The sequence below is a fragment of the Berghia stephanieae genome, chromosome 5 (assembly GCF_034508935.2).
Source record: "Berghia stephanieae isolate SIO BIC M18660-M18661 chromosome 5, UCSD_Bste_1.3, whole genome shotgun sequence".
In the NCBI taxonomy this organism is placed as follows: Eukaryota; Metazoa; Mollusca; class Gastropoda; order Nudibranchia; family Aeolidiidae; genus Berghia; species Berghia stephanieae.
Genome location: NC_088364.1, coordinates 64,467,056 through 64,493,138, shown reverse-complemented (window position 1 = coordinate 64,493,138; position 26,083 = coordinate 64,467,056). Strand labels below are relative to the sequence as shown.

At 33.1% G+C, this 26,083-nt stretch overlaps 3 protein-coding genes across 7 annotated transcripts in view; 2 read left to right on the top strand and 1 right to left on the bottom strand.

Moving 5' to 3' along the window:
* The window catches only part of LOC144973401 (tektin-3-like), a 35,450-nt gene extending 33,441 nt beyond the window's left edge, over positions 1–2,009 (top strand). For all 3 annotated transcript variants that reach the window (XM_078915775.1, XM_078915777.1, XM_078915776.1), the window contains exon 10: positions 240–2,009. In XM_078915775.1, the coding sequence (XP_078771901.1) occupies positions 240–453 (214 nt within the window). In that variant the 3' untranslated portion in view covers positions 454–2,009. The remainder of the gene's footprint in view (positions 1–239) is intronic.
* A 1,218-nt stretch (positions 2,010–3,227) lies between these two features.
* On the bottom strand, positions 3,228–11,417 carry LOC144973400 (large ribosomal subunit protein mL62-like). 2 transcript variants are annotated; one of them, XM_078915774.1, is made up of 6 exons: positions 11,391–11,417; positions 10,352–10,394; positions 7,734–7,793; positions 6,453–6,535; positions 4,757–4,926; positions 3,228–3,383 (listed from the first exon to the last, which is right to left on the bottom strand). In XM_078915774.1, the coding sequence occupies exons 1-6, from the start codon at positions 11,400–11,402 to the stop codon at positions 3,299–3,301; spliced, it is 453 nt and encodes a 150-aa protein (XP_078771900.1). In that variant the 5' UTR covers positions 11,403–11,417; the 3' UTR covers positions 3,228–3,298. The 2 variants fall into 2 exon arrangements, with proteins under 2 accessions (XP_078771900.1, XP_078771899.1); XM_078915773.1 differs by lacking the exon at positions 11,391–11,417 and adding an exon at positions 10,770–11,104.
* Positions 11,418–11,432: 15 nt separating this feature from the next.
* The window catches only part of LOC144973399 (annexin-B12-like), a 28,789-nt gene continuing 14,138 nt past the window's right edge, over positions 11,433–26,083 (top strand). Inside the window, exons 1-9 of one of the 2 annotated variants that reach the window (XM_078915771.1) lie at positions 11,442–11,594; positions 12,961–13,086; positions 13,637–13,747; positions 17,250–17,342; positions 20,542–20,806; positions 22,121–22,329; positions 23,128–23,209; positions 23,740–23,834; positions 24,755–24,868. In XM_078915771.1, the coding sequence (XP_078771897.1) occupies positions 12,970–13,086; positions 13,637–13,747; positions 17,250–17,342; positions 20,542–20,806; positions 22,121–22,329; positions 23,128–23,209; positions 23,740–23,834; positions 24,755–24,868 (1,086 nt within the window). In that variant the 5' untranslated portion in view covers positions 11,442–11,594; positions 12,961–12,969. Of the gene's footprint in view, positions 11,595–12,960; positions 13,087–13,636; positions 13,748–17,249; positions 17,343–20,541; positions 20,807–22,120; positions 22,330–23,127; positions 23,210–23,739; positions 23,835–24,754; positions 24,869–26,083 lie in introns of both variants that reach the window. The other variant, XM_078915772.1, reaches the window with a different exon arrangement.

Sequence of the window (26,083 nt, the reverse complement as noted above, 5' to 3'; positions counted from 1 at the left end):
AGTCGCTAGGTCCTCATATTATACCTTGGTATGGTAAGAGAATGTGAATAAATAGCCTCAACTCTCAGAGCTGGACCTTCCAGTCTGAAGTCGAGTGTCATACCACAAGACCACATTGGCTAACTGGGTCTATTAGATCTGGCAGAAACTACTTTGCTAGGATAAACTCTAATTAAATGGTCAAATTGTTTTGAAGGACTTCTTTCATCATTGCTATTTACCTAAACCTATTCACACAGGCTGGTTGAAGAAGTTGGTGAGATCACAGACACTGTGGATCAGCTTCAGCACAAGCTCCGTGAGGCTGAGAATGCTCTGCAAGCTTTGCTGCGCACCAAGGCTGCTTTGGAACAGGATCTGTCCATCAAGAACAACAGCTTATTCATTGACCGCGAGAAGTGTCTGGCCATGAGGAAAACATTCCCAATGGCTCCTCGCATTGTTTCAGTTTAAGCTTTCAAAATTACGTTTCGTTACAATAAGATAGTCATGCCTTTCAAGCTTGTCAAGATTTCAAATAATTATCGTGATTGAATTTTGGTGAATAACAAATAATATTGAAATGCTTTAAGAAATGAAAATAAAGAGAAAGCAGTTACGCTGCTTTAGAGTTTTTAAAATTTGCTTTCCCACTAGCTGGGCATGATGAAAACCATGTTACTAAAATCCACACTTTATGCTTACAGCAACTAAATTTTTAGTGGAAATACAAGCAACATCTCAGATTTGGAGCGAGAATTTTAATTTTATATAAAGAATGTTATTATTAAAAGTAGTTCTGATTTTTTTCATTGCTTTCAATATTGTACAAACCGTTTATAATTGCATAACCCAACATAAATAACCTATGTTGTGGCAAATTACTTGAAAATGTGCAAATTTCTAATATTATGCAATTTATTTTTCTTATTAAATTAACATAAAAGCTGTGAAGCTTTTGGAATTAACAGTATTATTGTACATTTTTCATGTCGATGGTTTTAATTTTTTTTCCCCTTTACCATGAAACTGTGTGTGCCGCATTATTATTACTACTATTTATAAACATTTACTATTTCTGCAATAGGAAACTGCATTGTTACATTTTTCACTTAGTTATTTTCTGTAAAATAATCTATTTATATAATAGGGGATTTGCTTTTAATCGAGCTTTTCCTCTCATTGCCTATCAGTTTTTCTCTGCAATCTTTGGATGCAATTCACAAATAATATACTCTCTTTAGTCTTGCAATTCTTGAGTAATTTAAATCTGCTTATTTTTTTTTTTTTTATTTTGTTCTCCCCATTTCATTTTGCATTATATTATGGCTGTGAATAATACAAGAGCATTGTTATTGTTTTTTCCCACCAGGAGTGTGATATTACCCTGTTTTTCAAAAGCTATTATTAGTAATTATTTTTATACAAGTATTTTATTTATTTATGAATTTCCATTTGAATTACGGTTGTCAGTAATTTCCATAATCAATATCAGCATTATCATGACGAACAAGATAACAAAACCATCTATTGAAAAATTGTTTACATTTTTTTTTCTTTTGGCTAAGTGTAAATTCTCATGGAAGTTTGTGAAAGTATTATTTTATTTGTCAAAATGTCTTGCCTTCGTTGATGTTAAGACAATTGTCATGTTAATACCATTCGGCAGTATTTATACTGAGATTTTACTGTTTCTTTGATCAAAAGATTTCTGTGATAAATAAATAAATTTTTAAATGTTACATTGTCCTTCACTTCTTTCATGTTTTTCTCTTGCAATACGTTGCAATATACATTTTTATTGGTTAACGATGAAGAGTAGCAATACATCTACACTGTTGGTTTCAATACTGAAAATCAAACACATAACATGCAATAAATGCTATCAAAATATATTTAGCAATGATTAGGCTTATGTATTTCTCTACAATACTGATTGACATTAGGCAGAAAAGTTTTTTGTACCTTAAAATATTTGCATGTTTATTTAGATTGAGAAAAGGATGACTGAATAAATTTCATTGAACACAGTTTTACATTTTTGTTATTCATTTATATAACTCACTCAGCCCGAACACCCTGGGTGGGTTCTTTGATCCTCCCATAGCGGACAGAGAGGCACTTACTGTGTCTTCTATCCCCTTGTATCTACTTTCCCAACATGCTTTTTTATTTTTGTCTTTGTCTTGGAATGCGATTACTTGGTTTTGTCCTTTCCCTGGTCGGAGTTCTTGGCTGGGAGGGAAACAGTCAAATGTATAGTTAAAGTTTTGGGAGATGATATTTTTTGTCTTGAAAATCAGCTGTTATGCACTGTATTATTTTTTGTTTTACAATATAATGATTTATAAACATGTGTGTTCCTCTTATTGGGGACCTGTGCTTGTGTCTGGATGAGACTTTAGGGTGGTCTTACTTACTTAAACTAAGTACACTGATGGTATGCTCTTGGAATCTACATCAGTTCCCTATTTGAACCAATTCCCGTTTGTCTTATATTTTCTGGGATGCTTTAATTGTAATTCTAGAACTTTTTTATTGTCCCATTTTCAATTATACTACCAGAATGTGTCGCAAGTGCCATAAAACCCTTAAAAACAAACTCACTCAGCCCTAACTTCGACTATCTCGGTATCTGTCTGAGCCCATCATTATTTACATTTTTCTATGACGATAAATTATATATGTATTATTCAAATCTACTATTTTTTTTCCTTTAACGATAGTGGTAATTGAGTAAAACACACTATATACAAACCAATTTTCTTTTGGCTTGAGTAGCTGAAAAGCAATCTGTGGATTTTCAGTTTTCATTGAATCTGAGCTGCACTATATTATCTCTCACAAGATAGCACACATTCACATTTGGCTGACTGCCTGACAGAAAATGACTCCAACCAAGGTTTGGGCAAAATCAAGTTGTCACATAAACCAGATCAAAGATGGAAAGCCACAGAGAAAAGGACAACAGATGAAGGAGACCCTACCAATGCACCTCCCCTCCACCAAACCAACTGACTTAAATTATCAATACAAAGAAATATATTTTTCAAAACTGCAAAATATCAATTTAAAAATTCTGATCATTATTATCACCTGAGATCACATTTTCGCTTCATGATTCACACCTCATTTACCATATTAGGGCCATAGGTCCAACAAATTTGTATATTTAAACCAATTCCAAATATTAGAAAACAAACGCTCTGTCACACTTTATTATAAAATATCAAACAGTTGAAGCAAAATTTGAAAGATAAAAACATACTTTATTTATAGAAAGAAAACAAAACAATATCACATGACTCATTAACCAATATCATAATTCTGGATTTGACCGTGACTGCTTTATGAGAGACTTCCTCTTCTTTTCTCGTAAAATGCCTGACTTTGCTTTCATCATTCTAAGGACAGAAAAAGTAACAAAAAAAAAAAACAGAATTAACAATATAAAGAAACTGTTTGAAAAAAATCTCAATTTAAATAACCTGCAACATATCATACTATACGAAGACAAAAAATCAGGTATAATCTGTATCAGGGTGGAAAAAAAAAAACCCAACTAACTTGTCATTCAGAACCTGTGGAGCCGGAGATTATACAGTTAATCTGACAGTGACCATTAATTCAACCCTTTGAATATAATGCTAGCCAATCGCAAAGTATTTTCAGCTGGATCTCAAAGACCCAGATACCCAATCAGTGTTGGATGAACAGAGGGGTTAGAGAAATCTCAACTATACCCAATACAGGTCCCTATGGTTGTGTTGAATGCTCTTTAATAATAATAATAATGCTGAAACTTATATAGCGCTATAACTACGAGACACCAGACTCTAAGCGCTTAAATTACTATTATACTTTGGCTGAAACATACTCATTCACACACAACACAAACTAGACCTATCTTGCTTCTCATACCATCTACTAAAAACAAAACAGATATGTTTTAAGCGAAAGTTTAAAAATAGACAAAGATTCTTTTTCACGAATGCTCTGTGGTAAGGCGTTCCAAAAAAAGGGTCCGAAATGAGAAAAGGATCTCATTTCAGCGGGACAACTAGTTTGGTGGAATCACTGGCCGAATGTAAGGGGCGGGGATTTGAATATCTTTCAATTAGTTCCAAAAGGTAGGAAGGGGCAGTACTTTCAAGACAACGGTACACTAAAACACAAGCTTTGAATTTAATCCTTTTCTCAACAGGCAGCTAATGCAGTTCATGAAGCAGATTTATTGAGGTACCTACTTGCTAAACCAATTTCTTGGTCCTAAATTAATAGTTCATGTTGAGAGACCAATGCTGTATTGATAAAAACCACAGTGACTAAAAAAATAAAATATAGGATGAGTAAACAAAAGAATTGCTTTGAAATTATTTCCATGTTAAAATATTAAAGTTTAAACCTGTGAGATCCTTTGGTTATTTTTCGTTTTTTCTTAATTAGCCGCGAGTGTCCAAATAAAAACCATTTGCTTCAAAGCTCTTTACAAAGGGTCCCAAGCCAACAACAAAACAGCATGTTGGAAGCCTGTAAGGCGTTAATTATAATTTCTTATTTTTGGCCAGAAGCTAAGCAGTTACCGGCCAGGTACTCATATTACACCTGAGTGTGGTGAGAAAAAATGAGTAAAGAACCTTTTCTAAGGACTCAACTTTGAGCTGTCCAGAGCAAGACAGAAACCAGGACCTAAAGATCCATAGGCAAGTATCATGCCAAAATACCACAAAGCCTCAACTCAATCAAACTGGGCACCTTCAGGTTCAATATGACGTACCTTTGCTCTTTCTTTTTTATTTCTTCTTCAGTGGACTCTGTAGGTAAAATGGAGGCTTGGTATATCATATTTCGTAATTTGTTGAGACAATCTGCTTGATTCAACATTTGCTTTCGTGTCAAGTCAGATCTGATGATAAGATATCCATCTTTTGAAATTCTGTTCTGCTCCTGAAAAAAAAAATCACAAGTAAGCATCTTTCTAACTGAATCAACAGATGAAAAATATTTTCATAAAAGATTGAAATTTTACCATGATAAGAATCAATCTTGTAACAATAATTATACATCTTACCATCATAAAGCAAAACTTACGAATGAAGAAATCATCTTCCCAACTAAATTATACTAGGACATGGTTATAAAAGTGAAATAGAAGTCTTTAAAAAAAGAACAAAATATAATCATTAAAATTGGTTTAACCAAAAATGGCTAAATTGAAAATGTCACTTTTTTTCTCTTTAAATTTAAATGATAAAACATTGAAAAAGAGAATTATCTGAGGACTCTGATGACATTTGAGTGCCCTGATAGCTCAGTTGTATAAACACTTGCTTCACCCACAAAGGGATCTAGATCGACTCTGGGAGAAGTCGAAGTATTTTTCTGATCCCCTTGTCCACCCAGAAGTGACTGGGTAGCTGGGTTTGTTAAATCCTGTGGACAGTACTTTGCAATAGACTGGCATCCTATTCAGAATATTGTAAGTTAATAATTTTGCATGCTATACTGGTATTATTATTAATATCAATGAACAACCTCAAATTAAAAACACCCCGCTGTCGAGTGAAGGCTGGTGATTGCGAGTTTCAGCATTCTGGTCTAAGGTTGTGGAATTTGCTACCTCTTGAGATGCGTTCATTGTCTTCATTAGAGGATTTCAAGTGTCGATTGAAGACATTCTTATTCTAACAGGCTTTCTTTTGATTATGTGTATAATTAGCATTGTTCATGTGGTATGTTAGGGCTTAATCTATGTTATGTGCCCAGAGCCCTCCAGATGAAGGGATGTTTGGCGCACTATAAATCTATTATTATTATTATCATTTTGCTTGCCATTGGATATAATTTGCTACTAATTTCTTGTTTCTCTTTGCTGCCAATTTTTCATTGAGTTTATTTATGCATATTGAAAAGGAAAACGCACACAAAAGAACTATGGTGTGTCTTCACTGCAAAGATGTGGCAGAATTCCAGAGCAAACTGTAATCTTATTTATCATTACTATCATTTTATACATTTCTTTTTTGCTTTACAAGGGAGACAAGTCAGCAGGAATATTAAGTACGGTATTATCCCTTTACTGTTTTTCTTAATGAAGAGTTTTTTACATAAAATCAGACCTGCCTACTTGAACATTTAAAAATTCGTAGTTTGTAGAAGATAAAAATTGCCCTCGCTTTATTTAACTTTACAGATCAACATTTTGCCCTCATAATGATAAGATAATACTTCACAATCTTTAAAATTATGCACTCTGGCACCAAGTTTCATTTTCAATAAGTTTTAATGACAGAAATATTGATGAAGTTCCTAAAATGGAGCCAAAATTTAGTAATTCCACGAATTTTTCGTAGTACTAGGCAGGTCTGTATAAAATGCCATTAAAATCTCTTTTAAACAGGAACAAAAACAGTAGCCATATTGAATAATATGTAAATAAAACCTGAGTAAAGCATTCAATCAGAATTTGTGACCTGTTCTGTGAGTCTGGGTTTTATCCATTCAGGTATCCAAGGGGCTGAATCCAGGTGAAAACGAACTTCCACTTTACTGTTCACTGTCATAAAATAAAAGAATGGAACTATGATAAAACATCACACTCGTAATAAAACTGTTGTTTTGTAAAAATAAAAAAAAGCACAATCTGAGCACCAACAACAACAACAACAAAATTCTAAAACTTTCTTTGCTTACATCAACATAAATCATACACTGAAAGCTTGAGTTAGTTGACAAATAGTATTTTTGTAATACTAGGCTGCTAGAAGCTGTGGACTGTAAAAAGTAATAAACAAAAATGAATATAACAGCTTAAAAAATATATCAAAATACCAAACACAGAACGTTTCGGGTTCAAAACCCTTCTTCAGCCAACAACAAAAAAAGATTAAAGACATTAAATAAATTAATGTATTTATGTCTTTATTCTCTCACTGTACTCAGGTCTAAAATGAGTACCTGGCCATTATCAGAGTTGTCTCTGTCCGAAAAATTGTAATATCGCCGGACAGGCATCATGTCACATCCTACATGTTAAGTGTTGCTGTTGTGTGAAGGACACCTTGTAAAGTGCGCGGATATTGCGCTATATAAAAGCTAAAGATTTTTTGAGGTATTTTTTAATGACATCATCAACAACTTTCATCAGACAATTGGTCATAAAATGACCCCTTAACCATCCATCATTTTGTTTCGTTTGCTATTGTTACAGATTTCCATTCATGGGCCCATGCGCCTTTTGCATCTTATTGATTCAGAGGTACTTTTGCGATAGACCAGTATCCTATCAAAAGGGTACCAAGCAATTGCTACAGTCCATCTCATGATCCTATAGAAAACTGGGATAAACTCTGGCTCCTTACACCTAATGGCTTTAAATGACTATTTCAAATAAGTGTAGAAGCTGAGTGCAAGATTATTCAATGTGCAAATAAATAGAGTTGATAGTATATAAATTTTACAGAACATAATGTATAAAAATATTTAAGATATAGTTTAAAAATGAACATATCATTCACAAGATGCCTTTATAATAATTAAGCATTTAATAGATTCATGCCACAAATGTATGCATTCTTCAAAAACTTTTTTTTTAATTTTAAAATCATAATTTAAAATATTTTATTGTAAGGTTAGAAATTTGACTTTTACAATGGGTAACATTAGAGGTAAATTCAATGCAAATGCTACACATCAAGCTATCACGAAAATCAAGCTATGCTGTTTTAACTACCACAATTTCCTGTGTAATTTACCTTTATTGACGTTTTGTCCTCCTGGACCACTACTTCTACTGTGACTAATTTCAAGCTGCTCTGTAAAGAGGAGATAAAAAAATGGACAATCTGTCAAATGTAATAGTAATAGGAAAATATTTTGAGTAACGCTTTACAATATCCTGGGGGTCCCAATAGCTCGGTTGGTTGAGCACTCGTTTCACACACAAAGGAAATGAAATCAATCCTGGGTGAAAATTGAGGTTATTTTTTCTGACCCCCTGTCCAACAGCAGTGATTGGGTAGCTGAGTCTGTTAGATCTGGTGGAAAGTACTTGACGATAGATAAGCATCCTATCCAAAGGCTAGCAAAGCAATTGCTACTGTCTGTTTCACATATACGATAAACTCCAGTTCCATGGGCCTAATGGCTCTGAAGGACTGCTGTACGATATTCTAGTAATTTCACAGATGAAAATGTTGATAAAAGAAACATATAACAGTGACTTCATTAATTTTATGTAACCGAAATTTCTAGAACTCATGTGTGACTCACTGCATGGATCCAGTATCAAGTCAGGCTGGACCAAACATTGAAAATTGATTATTAAGTTTAAACTATGTGGTCTTGTGGTATGATGCAATTGATTGAAAATATACTAAAAGCCATTGAAAAGAAAAAAAAAAAAAGAGTAAAGAAGAAAAGAAGAGAGAAGTAGAAAAAAAAAAGGAGAAACTATGTAGATTGACAAAAGAATTAAATGTAAAAACTGCTGGATCATAATTTGCCAACACCTATGGTGATATCTCAAAATTTGGTATGCTACAGTTGACACTACTTAAGTTGCTCTTCAATGGACATATTACAAAAATCGACTTATCTAAAAAAAAAAAATGAAGTAAATGATCATTGGTTACCACCCACTCCCCCCTCTCCTTTTTATTTTTTTTTCATGATAGAAAAATTAAAAAGAGTCTTGCCTTATGTCTTTGTTTCATTGGCTAAATTATTTTTTTGTACTGTCACTATTCATTCATTTCTTTGTTTTGTTTTTCTTTCGTTTTTATGTTTTAAACTTTATATATATTTTTATGTGAGGGGGTTTGGGAGGATTGCTGTCATTGCTGGGGGAGGGGGGGGGGGGGAGAGAAGAACTTATTATTTCATCACAATCATCTACTTAGCCTCTCAACCCCATCTTAGAATTGCAACAGCCTTTACCATGAAGGCCCCCACCCCACTACATAGCTGCCAATCTGGTACATCAGTTGGGAGGAGAGTTTTGGGACAAAAATCAGGGAGATTTGGCTGAAATGCGGGAGATTGCAGTTTTACAGACCCAAAGTTTAACTGTGACAAGAGTCACTATCTTAGCGTAATATAATCCAATAAAATGGGCTCTTAGTAGTAGAGGAAGTAAAGATAACATTTTGACAAGATGAGCACTCATAAAAATAGTGTATTTTACACCATTACAAAAGGTTGGTTGAAAAACAAAAGTCAAGGATAAAAAAAATGATGAGTCAATTTTCACATATTTGTAAAGGGAGAGAAAACCTGTACAGTTTATCTTTATAATATAAGGATTTAATTTTCTGATTGAATGCCTTCTTTTTTCAAAGATGTTGAGTAAATTTTATTTTTACTTCACACAATCTCATGTAACAAATAGTGAAAGTATGAATAAGATCTGAGAACATTCAAAGTTTATCTCTTATTAATTACATGCATATTTTTATGCAAATCCTCAAAACAGTATGGAAGGGCTTAGGCTTAGTGAAAAACGGGTGTTTTATAGCCAACTGAAATTTAGGATATAGTTTGAAATCAAATATTTATGGCCCTTCTGTGTAGTGCATCTGAGAAGTGTAAACCTTGCTAACAGTCAACCAGCCTTCCTTGCTAATTACCAACACTAATGAACTAACAGTCAACCAATCTTTCTGGTCTAGCCAGTGTGTCGGCTTCAGTAATGCCAACAGAAAAAAAATTAAAAAGGAGGAAAATTATCGACGTCTCATCATGCCCTTCAAAAGTGGGCTCAGGCTGCCGAAGGCAGCCTCCTACTAGGGGGGTCCGGGGGCATGCCCCCCCCCCCTCCCCCCCCCGGAAATTTTTTTTTAAAGTGCCAAAATAAGGCTATCTGGGACTAATTCCCATGAATTTGGGAGCATTTATTATCCATTCAAAGATCAGGTGAAGGAGTCATAAAACACATAAAAATTTATTTTTTTAAATCTAATGTATGTATTGCAGTTATATTTTTTGTGATATCACCATCATATTGCAAAGATTACAAGGATCATATTGTGTGATGGTTAAGGTAGCAGTTGTGGTGATGGTGATGTAAGTAATAGTAGCAGAGACAGCAAACTAATAATTTAGAAGTTAAAGTATAATAATGCATCAATATTAAACGATTCGCTAAATTATAATTTTGTGTGTTTTTTTTGTTTTTTTGTTTCTTTTTTGTTGTTTTTGTTTTGCTTTTTGTTTGTTTGTTCTTTGTTTTTGCGAACAGAGGAAAAATGAGAGGAACCGAGGAAAAAAGGGAGGAACCTCCAAAAAGGAGGAATTCCTCGGATCCGCGGAAGATTGGCATCACTGTGGCTTTTTTAAGGATTTCAGTAAATACAAATACAATAAAGATATTTACCGATTGGAATATGTCCTGTAAATTTCTCTGAGTCCTTTGTTTCCTGGAATGAAAAAAAAACCATCACAGATTTGAGACAAAATGAGTCAATATCAGTCAGTCAGTAGGTAGTAGAAAGCGATAAAACATCAGTAAATGATTTAAATGGTAAAGGTAAAGTATAAAGTAAATGTCTATTTATCGTACGAGTCAAAGTAAAGTCAATGAAGTTTGGTAAAAAATAAACCATTGCTATCTTTAATTTTGTGATTTTAATATTAACTGCCAATAATTTGAATAATCTTCAAATATGAAGCAAGATCGAAATTTTAAAAAAAAAGTAAAGAAACAATCCAAAATTAAAATCTAGAAAAAATGGCCTAGACTAGACTTCGTTATTCTATTAATTAATTATTGTCATATATATTTCATATATTACATTTTTTGGCTGCCATTTCAGGTAATTCACATTGGAGTCTGGATATATTTTATCTAGACTCAGATTACTTTTGAAAGTAGATAGTTGGCGGAGTTGATGTTCTCCGACTCCAAAAAAGCCACAGACCCCGTTACCGTTGTGATTGGGTATTTTCTGGTTAGATCTAAGGAGTGTGCTCCAAGAAAATAACTTCCTCGATAACATTGTCTTATAATCTGGAATCTTATATGGAATTATAGGCCTAGTTTTTAACTAAATAGTAGATAGACCTATCAACAATTTTTGTAGGGGTCGGGTAAGGGCACAACAATGCAAAAGTAAGAGAAGGAAAACAAGAATTGATTAAAGACTTTATTCGTGTATTGTAGTTATTACAGTTTATAATGTTTAAGTGATACTATATTTAATTTTCGTATATTAATATACTTTCGGTTGCGAAACCTTTTTTTCGTTTTCAGACTTGCGCTGAAAATAATTACAGAGTAATTTCACATATTTCAGCAACAAAACATCTTTCAGGAAAAATACTTTGCATTTCTATATCGTCACGAATGGCTGTAAGAAATATAATAAAAGGATTAAAGACCAAACAGTAAAAACATTTGAATTCAAAACACTTGCTGTATTTATCATCCTTCATCATTGTATGTTACCCTTTCACTAGGAATTTCATTTACTTCCGTCTCTTTTCATACGTCTGCTGAAGTTGCCGAGCCGAGGAAAAAATTAGGTTACCCCAGCACTGGTTGCAACACAATAGAGAGGGCGTGACTTACTTGCGCAATAATAAGCCTTTCTTCAGCCCAGTAAAACATTTAATTTCAGGTAGGTCCGTTTTTTTTTTCTTCTGTATTCTCATTAACACCAATATTAATATTGTCTTACCTCGGTTCTTTATAACTTCCAAGGTCTACTGACAAAATGACTGCAGTCACCTGGAACCCCCCTACCTGGAACTGGATTGATGAAAAGCTAGACCATTTATGATATATTTGCAGAGGGAAAGGTCCCCCTTGGCTTTTGTTTTAAAGAGAAGGCTGTTTTCCCGCAAGTTCCTAGGAATGGCTTCGCTTTGTTATTTAATTGTAAAGGCAAAGGATGAGGGTTCCGGAAGGGGGTTCTTTTTTATATTATTTGTAATAGGAACTTGTGGAAAGGCTCCAAAAGAGAATTAGAATTCCATGACGTGGTTTGTAAATTTTTGAAGATAATATCAATTTTATCACAACGAAGCCTTATCACAATTTGGTGTGTATGACTTATCATTGTCTGCTCTCTATAAAATGATAAATAATCTCCCCAATGAATGAGAATGGTTTGGACTTGAACCCTCTGACTCTGAGAATCTAGAGGGTGGTCCCGAGAAGTGAGTACTCTGAATTCAGTATTCAAGTGAATTTGGATTTTCGTCTGCCTTTACATATCAAAGCACTCGTTTCACAATGAACAGCGTGCATTGCCACTTTGTATGAACTTTTGTTTATTTCCTTATTCATACACTTAAAATTAAAAACAAATTGATGTGTCAAATCATATAAACACTAGATACTATTTATAGTGTAGCTGGCTTTTGAGAAATGTCAATAAATAGGTTCTCTCAGCCCTTGAATCATTGCTTTTTCCAATGTTCATTTTTTTAAAACGGCCTTTTTATAAAATAATATTAATTATTAGAAAGTAATAAGCTGCTAAGTGCTCAGACTCCACATTAGCATTCAGCAGTGCTTTACAATATTAATATTACATGTCATTCAAATATTCATTCACCAAATTAATTCAACAATACAATTAGAATATTTCGAGAGCACAGATACAGGACAAACACATATATTTACACTCACACACAAGCACTAACCACACATGCTTACACCAATCTTATTTACTAACATAAATCATTTATTCTCAATACTAAATAAAGACATTTGATTGATCAATAACAATGAAGTATGAAATTTTTAAAAATAAATAAAAATTATTTATCTAGAGTCATTTCATGTCTAATTGGCCACAAATTCTGATTTTAGCTATCCTCATTAAAACTTCCAATTGCAAACCACCGATATGACGTGTGTATCTTTCTAAATTACTCAGTTTAAATAATCTGAAGCAGACATAATATTAATATTACTTATTGGTAAATGACAGGAACGATCTAGCTATAAATATAAGGTCATCCAAAATCTGTTTTCAGGAAGCCAAAATGAGTTATCCCCCATATGGTGGAGGCTACCCTCCTCAGCAGCCTGGGTACCCTGGAGCTGGAGCACCAGGAGGTTTTCAACCTGGTCCTGGCTACCCTCAAGCTGGACCACCTGGAGTAAGCATCCACATAATTATTTGTGTTAGATAGTAAACCTCAAAGCTAATTAATTTACAGGTTGTTAAAAGAAATGATCATTATGAGTGATATATTTATAAAAAAACTAGAGTGTCATTTTCTTTGTTTTATGTATAAAATAAGAATGGAGTTTCAAATATTTTCAATTTTTTAAATTGGTTTTCAAATAGTAGGGGGGGGGGGGGGTGGTTAAGGCATTGCACTGTGACCTGGAAGGTCCCGGATTCGAGCCCCATGGCACTTTCGTGCCCCAACCTTGGACAACATGGGTGATTCACCTCGGTCCTTTTAATGGAGTTCAGCCCTCAGAAAAAGGTCGCTCTATGTGTTTGCGTAAAAGTTCAGTAAATTTTTGCCTCCTGATTTGGTATTCCTGCTTATTATATGTAAATTAATTTGTGCATCATGATTTTGAGAGAGGAAAATAATAAAAAATGGAAATCCCACAAAAATTTGTTGGTTGCCAACTCTGGATATGTAAGTTTTGATTAGCACTTTTTTAACATTTGAATTGTGTCGTTTCCCATAGGGAGGAATGCCAACTCCTGAGTCAGCATCAGCAGCAGCATATGGAGGTGCTCCTGGAGGTTTGCCATATGCCCCTCAACCTCAAGGTGGCCCCGGTGCCATTGGATTCAATGTAAGAGTTCGTAAATCAACCAGTGGGCAATTCAATGGGCAATGTCAATATCCTTTTTATTTTTCTAGATACGATTTTATTTCACTGATTTTTGTTCTTTAATTATATATTAACTTCATATTTCATCCATTGAAAGTGACTTTCTTCCATCTTTTATAATGGGATAAGAGGCGGTATAAAACTGGTATAGAGATTAGAACGGTTGTAATCATTTAAGTGCTCAATTCTTAATCGGTTAACACTGTAAATTAAGATTGTGATTTTTAAGTCACAGGGAAAAATGAAAGAATGATATTTGAGTATTGAGCATTTATTTGTTTTGATATAAATCAACTTAAAACAAGGTTGCATATTTGATTTTACATTAAACTTTGTAAATTAAACATGTATTACCCTTAAAGTTCATGTGTGATATTTTTTGCAACCTATTTGGTACATTTCATAAGACGTTTTAGTAAACTTTAAAACTTTAATTGAGTTTATGATAAAACAATTAAACTAGATAATAGGTCTCTCTCACTCTCTCTCTCTCTCTCTCTCTCTCTCTCTCTCTCTCTCTCTCTCTCTCTCTCTCTCTCTCTCTCTCCCTCTCTCTCTCTCTCTCTTTTTTTTTTTTATCCACTTAGCTTTTTGTAACACGGAGATGGTTTTATTGCATGTTCGCCATTCATTTTCATATTCTATATTTCTTACACTAGGCTATATTTTCGTAAGCCTACCTTACAACCAATATCCTAATATTTATTCATAATATTTTTATTCAGCTTCAAAGTAATCAATTTATTTTATCATGGATAGTGTAGCCAGACATGTAAAATATTAATTGTTGACATGTTTGTAGTGTTAGAATGTTACCATGTAATAATTTTTGTTTGGTCTTTTTCCTTCGGTCTTTCATTCTTTAAAAAAAAAAAAATTTTAAATTCCAAGATCAAAAGTTTTAAAAGTGCTAAAAAGGAAAAATTGTATAATCTAAACTATGAATTGTTAAATAAAATTCAGATTATTGCAAAGTTATATTTTAGGATATTACGGATTGAGACAACATTTATATCATGGATTCAGCAGACTGTGATTTGATTCAGTTTAAAACCATTCAGTCCTTTTATTATATGAAGGGGGTAGCTTAAAAGGATTGTAAATTTGACATTAATTATTTCAGCTGGTCTCAATATAGTAAATATATTTCAATGAGTTTTCCGTTGCTTATTTGAAGATTTTACCTATCCTTCATTTCCCAATCACATTTTTTCTCTGATTATGAGTCAATTTTACCTTTTCCTGTCACGAGAATACCCAATTAATTGATAGTATTTCAACTTCTCCGCATTTTGCTCCCAGGCTTTAAAAGGTATCAAATTTATTAAGATCATATTTGTCATTGAAATCAAAGCAAAGTTAAAATGTTATAGAGTGTAACAATATTATTTTTATTATTATTATTATAATAATAATTATTATTATAATAATAATAATAATAATAATAATAATTATTATTATTATTATTATTATTATTATTATTATTATTATTATTATTATTATTATTATTATTATTACAGTCCACTCTGGATAATTGCAACTCGGTTTATCTTACCTTTTGGTTAATCGCAACATTTCCTTAGAAACTGAATTAATTCTATATAAAAGTCACTGGTTAATTGCAACAAGCTTCGGTTAATTGCAACAAATTTTCGACCCCAAAAAGTGGCAAATTCAAGAAATCTTCAAGTAATCAAACAAACAAAATATTATGATTACTTTTCATCATTGGTGAAATCATGGCAGTTGAAGAATAGAGAATTGGTGGGGTTTAATGCTACAGTAGTGTGTCACCATCCTATTGGAGACAAAAGAAGCTGGGGCTTTACGGTATGGGTTTGTGAGGAATATGATCATTAGATAGGAGGCGAGGGGCTGGGCATAGTCTAGACAACAGGTAGACAATGACAGTTGTAAAGAGAGATTGAACAATATCTTTTGTTTTGGGATTGACAGCTGTACATTGTGACCACTGGGTTTAGTGATTGCTTATTATCTCTAATCATGGCTAATCTCTTTGATTCTTACAAACATTGAGAACAAAAGAGTGAAAGTTAATCTTGACTGAATAAGATGTCAGTTTGCATCAAAACAGATTTTGCTTGCCAAAATCTTTCCAGGGCTGCCATATGGTTTATGTTTCAATCAAATTACTCAGTCTGTGATGGACTAAGAACAATGTTTACAGCAACTGGTTTAATTTTACCATATATGTGTAAAATGTTGCAATAGTGGACAGGAAACTCAACTTCGGTTAATGGCAACTTCGGTTAATCGCAACATTTTCGCTGATCCCAAGGTGTTGCGATTATCCAGAGTGGACTGTATTATTATTACTATTATTATTATTATTATTATTATTATTATTATTATTATTATTATTATTATTATTATTATTATTATTATTATTATTATTATTATTATTATTATTATTTTTATTTTTATTATTATTATTATTATTATTATTATTTATCATTATCATTATGCCAGATACCAGATTCTAATTTTAATTAAATGCAATATAGATTTATAACAAGAGGCTTCTTTTTTGTTTGTTTTTAATTTGCTTTATCCTCATTATTGTTACATCTCCATTAAATTTGAACCGGTTCTGAAGCACAAAATCAATGCCATTTCATTATAGTTTATGATAGGGCAATTTGCAATTCACATATCGCTTGACGCGGGTGGTTGGATGGGAGCATCACCCTTGAATCATATACCTATGATGTTCGCATGGGTGTACAATCCGATAGTGATGTCGTTTCTTCTTCTCTTTACTAGCCTATCCTGCTTCTTTGGTTTGTGATTGTATTTTTGACAGGGGATATTTTTTTTTCTGTAAATCTTCTGCCTGTTTGTTCTTGGTTATTTATAATTTAGCTTATGATATCTTTAGGTTATGATTTTGATTTACATTTGTACTATTTTTGTTAGATTGCTTGTTTTTTTGTTTCAGCGGTCTCTCATATAACCTCAATTGTGTTGGAAGAGACCTAAAGCAACAACAAACAAAACATATCGCTTGGCCTTGCACCAAATTTAATTCATATAAACCTGAAAAGAGTCCTTTTTATGAGTCAGTGGTTGTGTATAATTCTTAAAGGTTTGATGTTTATGTCTTTTTTTACCATTATTTTATTTATATTTCAAACAATAATTGAAAAGAAAATGAAAGCAAAAAAAAAAGGTAAAATTTTGACAGTCATTCTTACCCCTCGTACACATTCAAACACAGCCACACATTTATATGCACATCCAATAACATACCTCATAACACTCATATAATCATACTTGTCTCCTTGAGGATTGCGATTTGTATAGATAGTATTTTGAAAGATATAACTAGATGAATAGATAATTCAATCTCCACCCAATTCGAACAACAAAACTATAATCTATTTATTCATCCTGGATTTATTTTTTTCTGCACTTTCTGAATATTTTACTCGATGCCTTCAAGGTGGGACCAGGTATGCCTGGTGGTCCAGGAGGCTACCCCCAAGCCCCACCCGCAGCCATGCCAGGGAGTCAGCCTGGTTATCCAGCACAGCAGGTCTGGTGTAATGTCTGATGATGATAAGTCTAATGTGTTGTCACCAACTAATCAATTCTATATATTAAATTGTATTATTTGTTTTCTGTTCCATTTTATTCACTTTAAATTGAGAAGAAAAAAAAAAAAGAAAAAGATATTTGAAGTGATGGCAGTAATTATTGAGAATTCAGACGGTTGTAAAATAAAACAGACTTACTTTAACTTATATATGCAAATAATTAATAATAGTAATAACAATACACTCAATGGTGTTTGATGGTTTTGGTATTTTTGTTTTATATTTTTTTAAATTTAAGAATGATCAACATTATCATCTAAAACATTTTGGCCGTTGTTTTTCACTTGTCATCATTAATACTTGGGCATCTCGGTTGCGATATATTACATGTGCTTCAAGCATACAGCACAGAGCACTTAACTATTGCAGTGTTTTGCTCTGCTTTTCTAATTTTCTCTCATCATTTTTTTCTATTATTTTTTTATTTTTGTCTCCTTGGGTAGAAGAAAGATTTTATGTCATTCACATTAATAGCATAATTATAAATTTGCGAATTCCTCTATCAAACATTTATTCATAAAGCATCTTAGAGCATGAATACAAGGAATTTGTGCGCTGTATAAATTATTATTATTATTATTATTATTATTATTATTATTACAGGCTGTAAATCTTCCGACTATTGTCTGATTTCCGACAGTACGATTTTGCTCTATATATTCTGTTAAGTGCTAATATTTAAAAAAAAATTAAATTAATAGTAAAAATAAAATTCGTAACGTCAAAGAACAGAACCAACAAAAAAGAAAATAGAGTTTTATTTCATTCCTCGAAAAAATCTGATTTTATTCTGTTTCAAAAGCCGACTTAAAAAAAAAAAAAAAAAAAAAGGAAACTTTTTATTTGTCACATCAAAGACAAAACAAAACTAGGCCATCAATCAGTTAGCTATATTATCATGCCACCTACACGCTCCGCTAGACGGTGATTCACTGCCTGCTTACTGTGCCACAGGCAGCGTGAGTCGTCTAATACACACCTAGTCGGTTATTAACTAGCATGCACAGCATTTGTCAGACCGGGCAGTTTCTCTCTATTTTGTTACTGACACACATGCATATCTCCGTCTCTCTTTTCTCCTTCCAATGGATTCTTTGGTTCTGTCTAAATGTCAGACGGAAAAAAATAATGCGAAATAATTATTTTTCTTTGAAATATATATTCTTCTTCGAAAGCTGTCACACGACCGCACTACCTCCTCTTCTTCTTCTTCTTCTTCTTCTTCTTCTTCTTCTTCTTCTTCTTCTTCTTCTTCTTCTTCTTCTTCTTCTTCTTCTTCTTCTTCTTCTTCTTCTTCTTCTTCTTCTTCTTCTTCTTCTTCTTCTTCTTCTTTTATAAGAATTAATCCAAATAAACGAAAGAATCAGCGTAAAAATTTAACACAAACAGGAGTGAAGATACGCAGCTTCTCGTGTCAAGCAGTAGATACACATCCTTCAAAAGGGTAGGAATTGTTCTCTTCCTTTCATTTTACAATTAACTCAGACCTGGGCATACAAATGTGGGTACTCTCTCAAATAATTGGGATTTTTTTTTTGGTACCATTAAATAAGGACCTCATTATAAATGGGTTGGGGAAAGTGACAGGATTTGACTAGCAATTGACATGTCATATCTGTGTTGTGTTTATTAATTAATCCATATTTTTTGTCCTGTTGGTCTATTTTCGCATTTTCAAAAAGTTCGGACAATTTTTTCACCAACCATTTACAGGCCTGTTATTATTATTATTATTATTATTATTATTTATTATTATTATTATTATTATTATTATTATTATTATTATTATTATTATTATTATTATTATTATTATTATTATTATGACTATTATTATTATCATATTATTATTATTATTATTATTATCATTATCATTGTTATTGTTATTATTATTATTGAACTGTGCTTGATAACATTTCTCTGCTTAATCATTATGGCAAGTAATTTTAAAGAAATTATATGTAATTATATTTTAACTAAGGTATACCTTTGATTTTGTCATTAAAACATTCAAGTGATAAATCAGGGAGCAGACACTAGTATGATATTACAATTTTAAAAGAGTTTCAGTCAAGACAGGCTGATCTTTTCAGATAGTTTTTAAAAAAAAATTTTTTCCTTCTCTGCATTGTCTGGCTCTGTTTCATACATACATTTTCAATTTTTTATCAAAATGTTTTGCCTTTTAAAACCTTTTTGACACTGTAATGTATTATTCAAAAGTTTTAATATCGTTGATACTTTTCCATTATATGTATTTTATTAGCTTGTGACGGATGACACTACTTAGCTCTATTTGTCAAAACCCAATAATTGGATAAATAAATGCAAGATAGTAATATGTAAATGATGTACATTTTTTTATCATGTGAAAGCTATTCAAAAATCTTATCCAAATGGTTTCGACCATGAATGATTTTACTTATGCAAGGGAATTCTCAATAATTACAGCCCATTTTTTTCCCCAAAATATAATCAATTATGCCATATTTGAATATAATCAATTTAGATGCACGTTGTAACTTTTGATTTAAAAAGTAATAGTCTTTTATTATATGCTAAGTTGTAAATTGAGCCTAGATCATAAAAACTAATATTGATAAAGCACGACAGTGACCATTATTACTCTTATTAGATGATTTTATCTTTATTATTCTCTTGATTTGTTTTATATTCTCCCCTCCATGCAAATTTTGCACCTTCCCATCCACTTGAAATAATGACATTCAACTCATAGAACAAAACATCTAAAGTTTTAGAGTGTTAATGATATATAGAGGATAAATGAGATTAAGGAATTTGATTTTTATCATTGATAAAAAAATATTAAGATATCAAATGCAGAGTTTACTATGCCATTCTACTTTTTGAAACAAAAAAAAGCCAACTGAGCTGAGTATTTACTCGTTCCATACTCTTACTGTATTTGATTTATAATTATAGTAATTATTCTTTTAAGATGCTTATTTTATAAATAATAATAACACCCAAAATATCCATACTCATCTCCCATATCCTCCTTTTTTGTAGATATCCTTCCATTCCATAGTGAGGCTTGCCATTGTATCCGAATAAAGACAGAATAGTAATACAATATTATTTTCTTAAATGATTTGGTTCTGATATTCTTCTTACCTCTAGACTGGGTATCCAGCACAGCCAGGCTACCCACAAGCTCCAGGACAACCCGGCTACCCACAGGCACCAGGGCAACCCGGTTATCCTCAAGCACCGGGACAGCCAGGCTATCCCCAAGCACCTGGACAACCTGGTTACCCACAAGCACCAGGACAACAACCAGGATATCCACAGGGACCACCAGCACAGGGATACCCAGGGCAACAACCTGGTGGCTACCATCAGCAACCTCCAGCTGGTCAGCAGCCTGGATATCCACAGGGACCTGGTCAGTCATGTATAGGAGTGAAAGTTGTCGAGTAATCCTGTAACTTCTGGGAATATTGATATTTTAAAAAAAATTTCGTTGGGTTAACCTTTGCCAAGACTTTTTTTCTGTCACCAGAGATTTGCTAGGGAAAAGTAGTATAATACACAGTATTACTAAATTGCCATGCTTTGAATCACTTTACTTCATCGCGGGTGGTTGGATGGGAGCATCACCCTTGAATCATATACCTATGATGTTCGCATGGGTGTACGATCCGATAGTGATGTCGTTTCTTCTTCTCTTTACTAGCCTATCCTGCTTCTTTGGTTTGTGATTGTATTTTTGACAGGGGATATTTTTTTTTCTGTAAATCTTCTGCCTGTTTGTTCTTGGTTATTTATAATTTAGCTTATGATATCTTTAGGTTATGATTTTGATTTACATTTGTACTATTTTTGTTAGATTGCTTGTTTTTTTGTTTCAGCGGTCTCTCATATAACCTCAATTGTGTTGGAAGAGACCTAAAGCAACAAACAAACAAAACTTTACTTCATCAGGAGATTGCAACAAAATATTTTTTCTTTTAGTGACCAGGGGATGGATGAGCAGGGCAATGGGGATTTTGAACCTTAGAAAGTGGGTATTCAATAAAAATTTGTTGACCTCGACATTTACCATGATGATATTCAAGGAAAATGATTGGCCTCAACCCCTAGTCACATTTAAGTTTTAAATAGTGAGATTGTAAGATGAAAGGATGACCTTTTTTTAAAGGTGAAATCAGTTGCCTTAACACTATCCTCTCATCCCATATGTCTCATTCACCATCTTTTGTTGACAAATGGGGTCCTTTAAACGTCCTCATCGTTTGTCTTTATCTAATAAATTTAATAACGATAATAATAAATTGTCCCGGACGACATTGTTCAATTCTAAATCTTGCTTATGTGTGTTGCAGGTACTAGTATGTACGTCTAAAGTTATTTTCTTGTATGAATGTATGAAGGATAGAGAGAAGATGAAATTGTAAACTGTGGATCGATCCTCAAGCAACTGGGGCTATAACAGAATGATGATGATGATGATGATGATGAAGTCTCTATTCCATTTATTAGTGTAATTTGTTTCTGTGATGTTTATGACATTTGGGTTTGCAATTATTTGATTTTACAATCCAGACACTTTTAAAAATATTTTTCCTGTTGGATCATTTCGCCTAATATTTAAGGAAAGAAGAAAAAAAATGAAATAAAGGAAGCGTCTTGTATAAAGAAAAAAGGTTTGAATTCAGTTTTTTAAAATCCTAATTCATTGTTATCTTTGTCATCACAGCACCACCTCCACAAGGTCAAGCAGCATACGGCCAACCCCAGTATCAGCAACAGAGCTATGGCGCCCCTCCGGCTGCACAACCAGGTTATGCAGCCCCACCTCCAGCTGCAAGCTACCAGGCTCCACCAGCAACTGGTGGTCCTGCTTACGGTGGTTATGGAACTGGGCAGGTGTCGGGTGTCGGTCATCAGTCTATGTCGGCGGTCAAGGTGATTAAATACCAAATAACTTAAAATTTAGTTATCAATCATCCTTGGTACATCAGATAAAAAAAGGGCTAAGTATGTTTATTTTAAAAGATCCTTTGTGAATGTTTTGTTTTCCCTGAAAGAAAAAATGTTTTTAAAAAAAATATAATAAAAAAAAATAAATAATTTAAAAATATATATATATATACATATATATATATATTGTTAGAATATATTCCACTATATTGGAGTCAGTCTACATTAATTCTTTAGGCCCTTACGACCATCATCAGGACTGTGTGTTACATGTGTTTGAGTTGTTGTTGTTGACAGCATACATATATAAATAAAATTTAAAGATAAATAGATATATAAAGTAGTCTTTCAGAGCCATTCGCGCATGGAGCCAGAGTTTATCCAAGTTTCTATAGCGTGAAACGGACAATAGCAATTGCTTGCTATCCTTTGGATAGGGCACGTCTATCGCAAAGTACTTTCCACCAAATCTAACAGACTCAGCTACCCATTCACTGCTGGGTGGCTAGGGGGTCAGAAAAAAATCTCAACTGCACCCGGGATCGATCACAGTCCCTTTGCATGTGAAGCGAGTGCTCTATTAACTGAGCTATCGGGACCCCGAAATAAATATATAACCAATTAAAAATATTCTTGGAGCAATGAATACTGGTTCCAGTTTTCCTAGTTTCCAATTTGTTTTTTGTTCATTTTATTATATTTTATTTATTTTTTTTATTCAGGAGTGTGAATGAAATTGCCAGCAGTTAGTTTGATTGTTTTTTTTTTACTTTATTCCACCAGGATGAACCAACATTAAAGCCAGCTGCAAATTTTAGTGCTGAATCTGATGTTCAAATTCTACGGAAAGCTATGAAGGGATTTGGTAAGTCATCCTTGTTGCAGATTAAAGATAAGATTTATTGTTATGGTTAAAACAAAATGAATATGAACATTTTTACATAGAGCATTTCCATTGCGTTACCATGCTCAATGCACTTTACAATATTTCATTTATTTCCTTAGCAAGCTGTATGGAACTATTATTTCCAGTAATGGTGGCCTGTCCTGTTAGGCATCCTTTTGTGCTAACACTCTTACAATATCCAACAGCAAGGTACTCATTTGCACCTGAGTAGATTACGGTAATGTGTGTAAATTGCTTACTTAAAGACAAGACCGGAATTTTCCATGGTCACTGTCATCCATTCAACCACTGGCCATGCTAAACATTGCTTGATTTTTGTTACAAGACAAACCACTGAGCTACGTCGTTGTATGGGGTCAATTATGATACAGAGTTTTTAATTGGTAGTATTCGTTTTGTTGTTTGTTTGTTTGTTTTTGTTTTTTAATTTAAATTTTATTTTTATGCCTCATTCTTTCAATAAAAATTGCAATATCTGTCACTGGCAGGTACTGATGAACAAGCCATTATTAATATATTGGGTAGACGATCCAATAAGCAACGTATGGATATCAAGCAAATGTACAAAGTCTGCTTTGGAAAGGTAAGTTTATTTTATTGATGGTATGCATTTCAGCAAAATTATCACCAGTTCTCCAACGCATATGATTCTTACCGATATACAAACATTTTTTTTTTTGTCCATAAGAGACAATTTAGTGGTAACTTATCACAAATTGAATGTCTAAAATCAAAAACAAGGGGCGTTGTCTTCATTCATTCCGTACACAGTTTTCTATGTTCATCTCAGTATATTTTACTGCCATGGAATTTTTCATCATAAAACAATCGGGGGTACTCTGAAAATGTATTTTAAAAGATCCTGCTTATAAGTTTTAGGTTTTACACCATTTATAAGAGATGCTTTCTCTACATTTGTTATTAGTCTGTCTGCAATTTTTTAATAAAAGCTTTATCTGGGTGGGGTACCTGACCTCCCATAGTGGGCAGGGAGGCACTTACGGTGTCTTCTATCCCCCTTTATCTGTTTTCCAACATATTTTCTGTCTTTGTTATGGAATGAGATTACTTGGTTTTGTCCTGGTCCTAGGAAGGAAATAGTCAAATGTAGAGTTAGAGTTTTGGGAGATGCTATTTTTTTCTTGTAAATAATCTCTCTGTTATGTATTGTATTATTTTTGTTTTACATCTATATGATTTGTAAGCATTTGAGTGTGTTCCTCTAAGTGGGGAGCTGTGCTTGTGTCAGGATGAGACATTTAGCTGGTCTCAAACTAAGTACACTGATCATGTGCTCTTGGAATCTACATCGGTCCCCTATTTGAACTAATTCCCCCTTGTCTTCCTTTTTCTTGGCTACTTTAAATGTAATTTTAGAACTTTTTACTATCCCATTTTTTCTTCCTTTTTAATGGCACTGATATGACCTAAATGTGTCGCAAGAGCTGTAAAACCCTTAAAAACAAACATAAAAGCTTTACATTATTATATACTGAATTTTAGGATTTGATCAGAGATCTGAAATCTGAACTTGGAGGTAGATTTGAAGATGCAATCATTGCTCTTATGATGAGTCCAAGAGAGTTTGACTGTTACGAGCTACGAGGTGCTATGAAGGTAAGGAAGAGAATTTATTTATCTTTCAAAAGAGTATACATTGTTCTTTCCATTAGTCCAATATGGATGGTACAATTTTACCAATTGCAAAACCTTTTTTTTTTATTTAGCTGTAGAAAGTGGATTTTTTTTTGGTAGGGGGGGGGGGAGTTTTAAAAAATACTTGTCTCATTGCTTCATTGTTCATCTGATTTTTAGAGAACATTTTTTTATAAAAGAGTCAAGCTCCTAGTTTCAAATTTGGTATCAAAGTGAAGGTAGTTGATAAAATGCACTAGAATATGACAATAATAACTTGGCCAAACATCAGATCAAATTATAAACGTTTATCAAATTTTTATGTTCAAAATATTTAGTCGTTATCCTTAAAGACGCATAAAACTCATGGAGCCTAAGTTTTAAGCCTGTATCTGTAGCATAGAATGTACAATATCAATTACTTGCTACTCTTTGGATAAGATGCTGATCTATTATTAAAGTACTTGTACTCTTTGTCATGGCTCATTTATGTAATCCAATCACTGCTTTTTCGACAGGTAGCTTGGAAGTGTATTTTACAAGAGACTTAAACTCAGTTTTTCACATGTCAGTCTGACGATCTAAGTTCCCATTACAATCGATATTTCAAAATAAATATTGATATTAACATTCTTCCTCATATGTTAGGGATTCCTTTTATCCAAATACAGTATTTTTAAATGCTGAAAAAAAAGGGATCAGTCTTTAGATCATTCCATTTGTATTTTAAAAATCGCTTCAGAATGTTTATTGATCATCATCATTGCCTTTTTCACCCTGGGTCAGGGTATAGGCCACAGACAAACAGTTTCCATCCTTCTCTATCCTGAGCCAACTTTTTTATCTCATTCCAGGTCTTACCACTTCTCTGTATATCAGCTTCTTTAATTCTTCTCCATGTTCCTCGTGGCCTTCCCCTTGATCTTCTGCCCTGAGGGTTCCAGTCCAATACTTTCTTTGTTATAGTTGAGTCATTCTTTCTAAGCGTGTGTCCAATCCACCTCCATCGTCTTCTTCCTATATCCTCTCCTACTGGTTTCTGCTGTGTTCTTTTCCATACTTCTTCATTTTTTATTCTATCCATCCATTTTATTCTGAGTAGCTTACGCATGCACCTGTTTACAAAAATCTGTACCCTCCTTATACATGCCTGTGATGCGTTCCAAGTTTCACATCCATACAGTAGGACAGACTTCA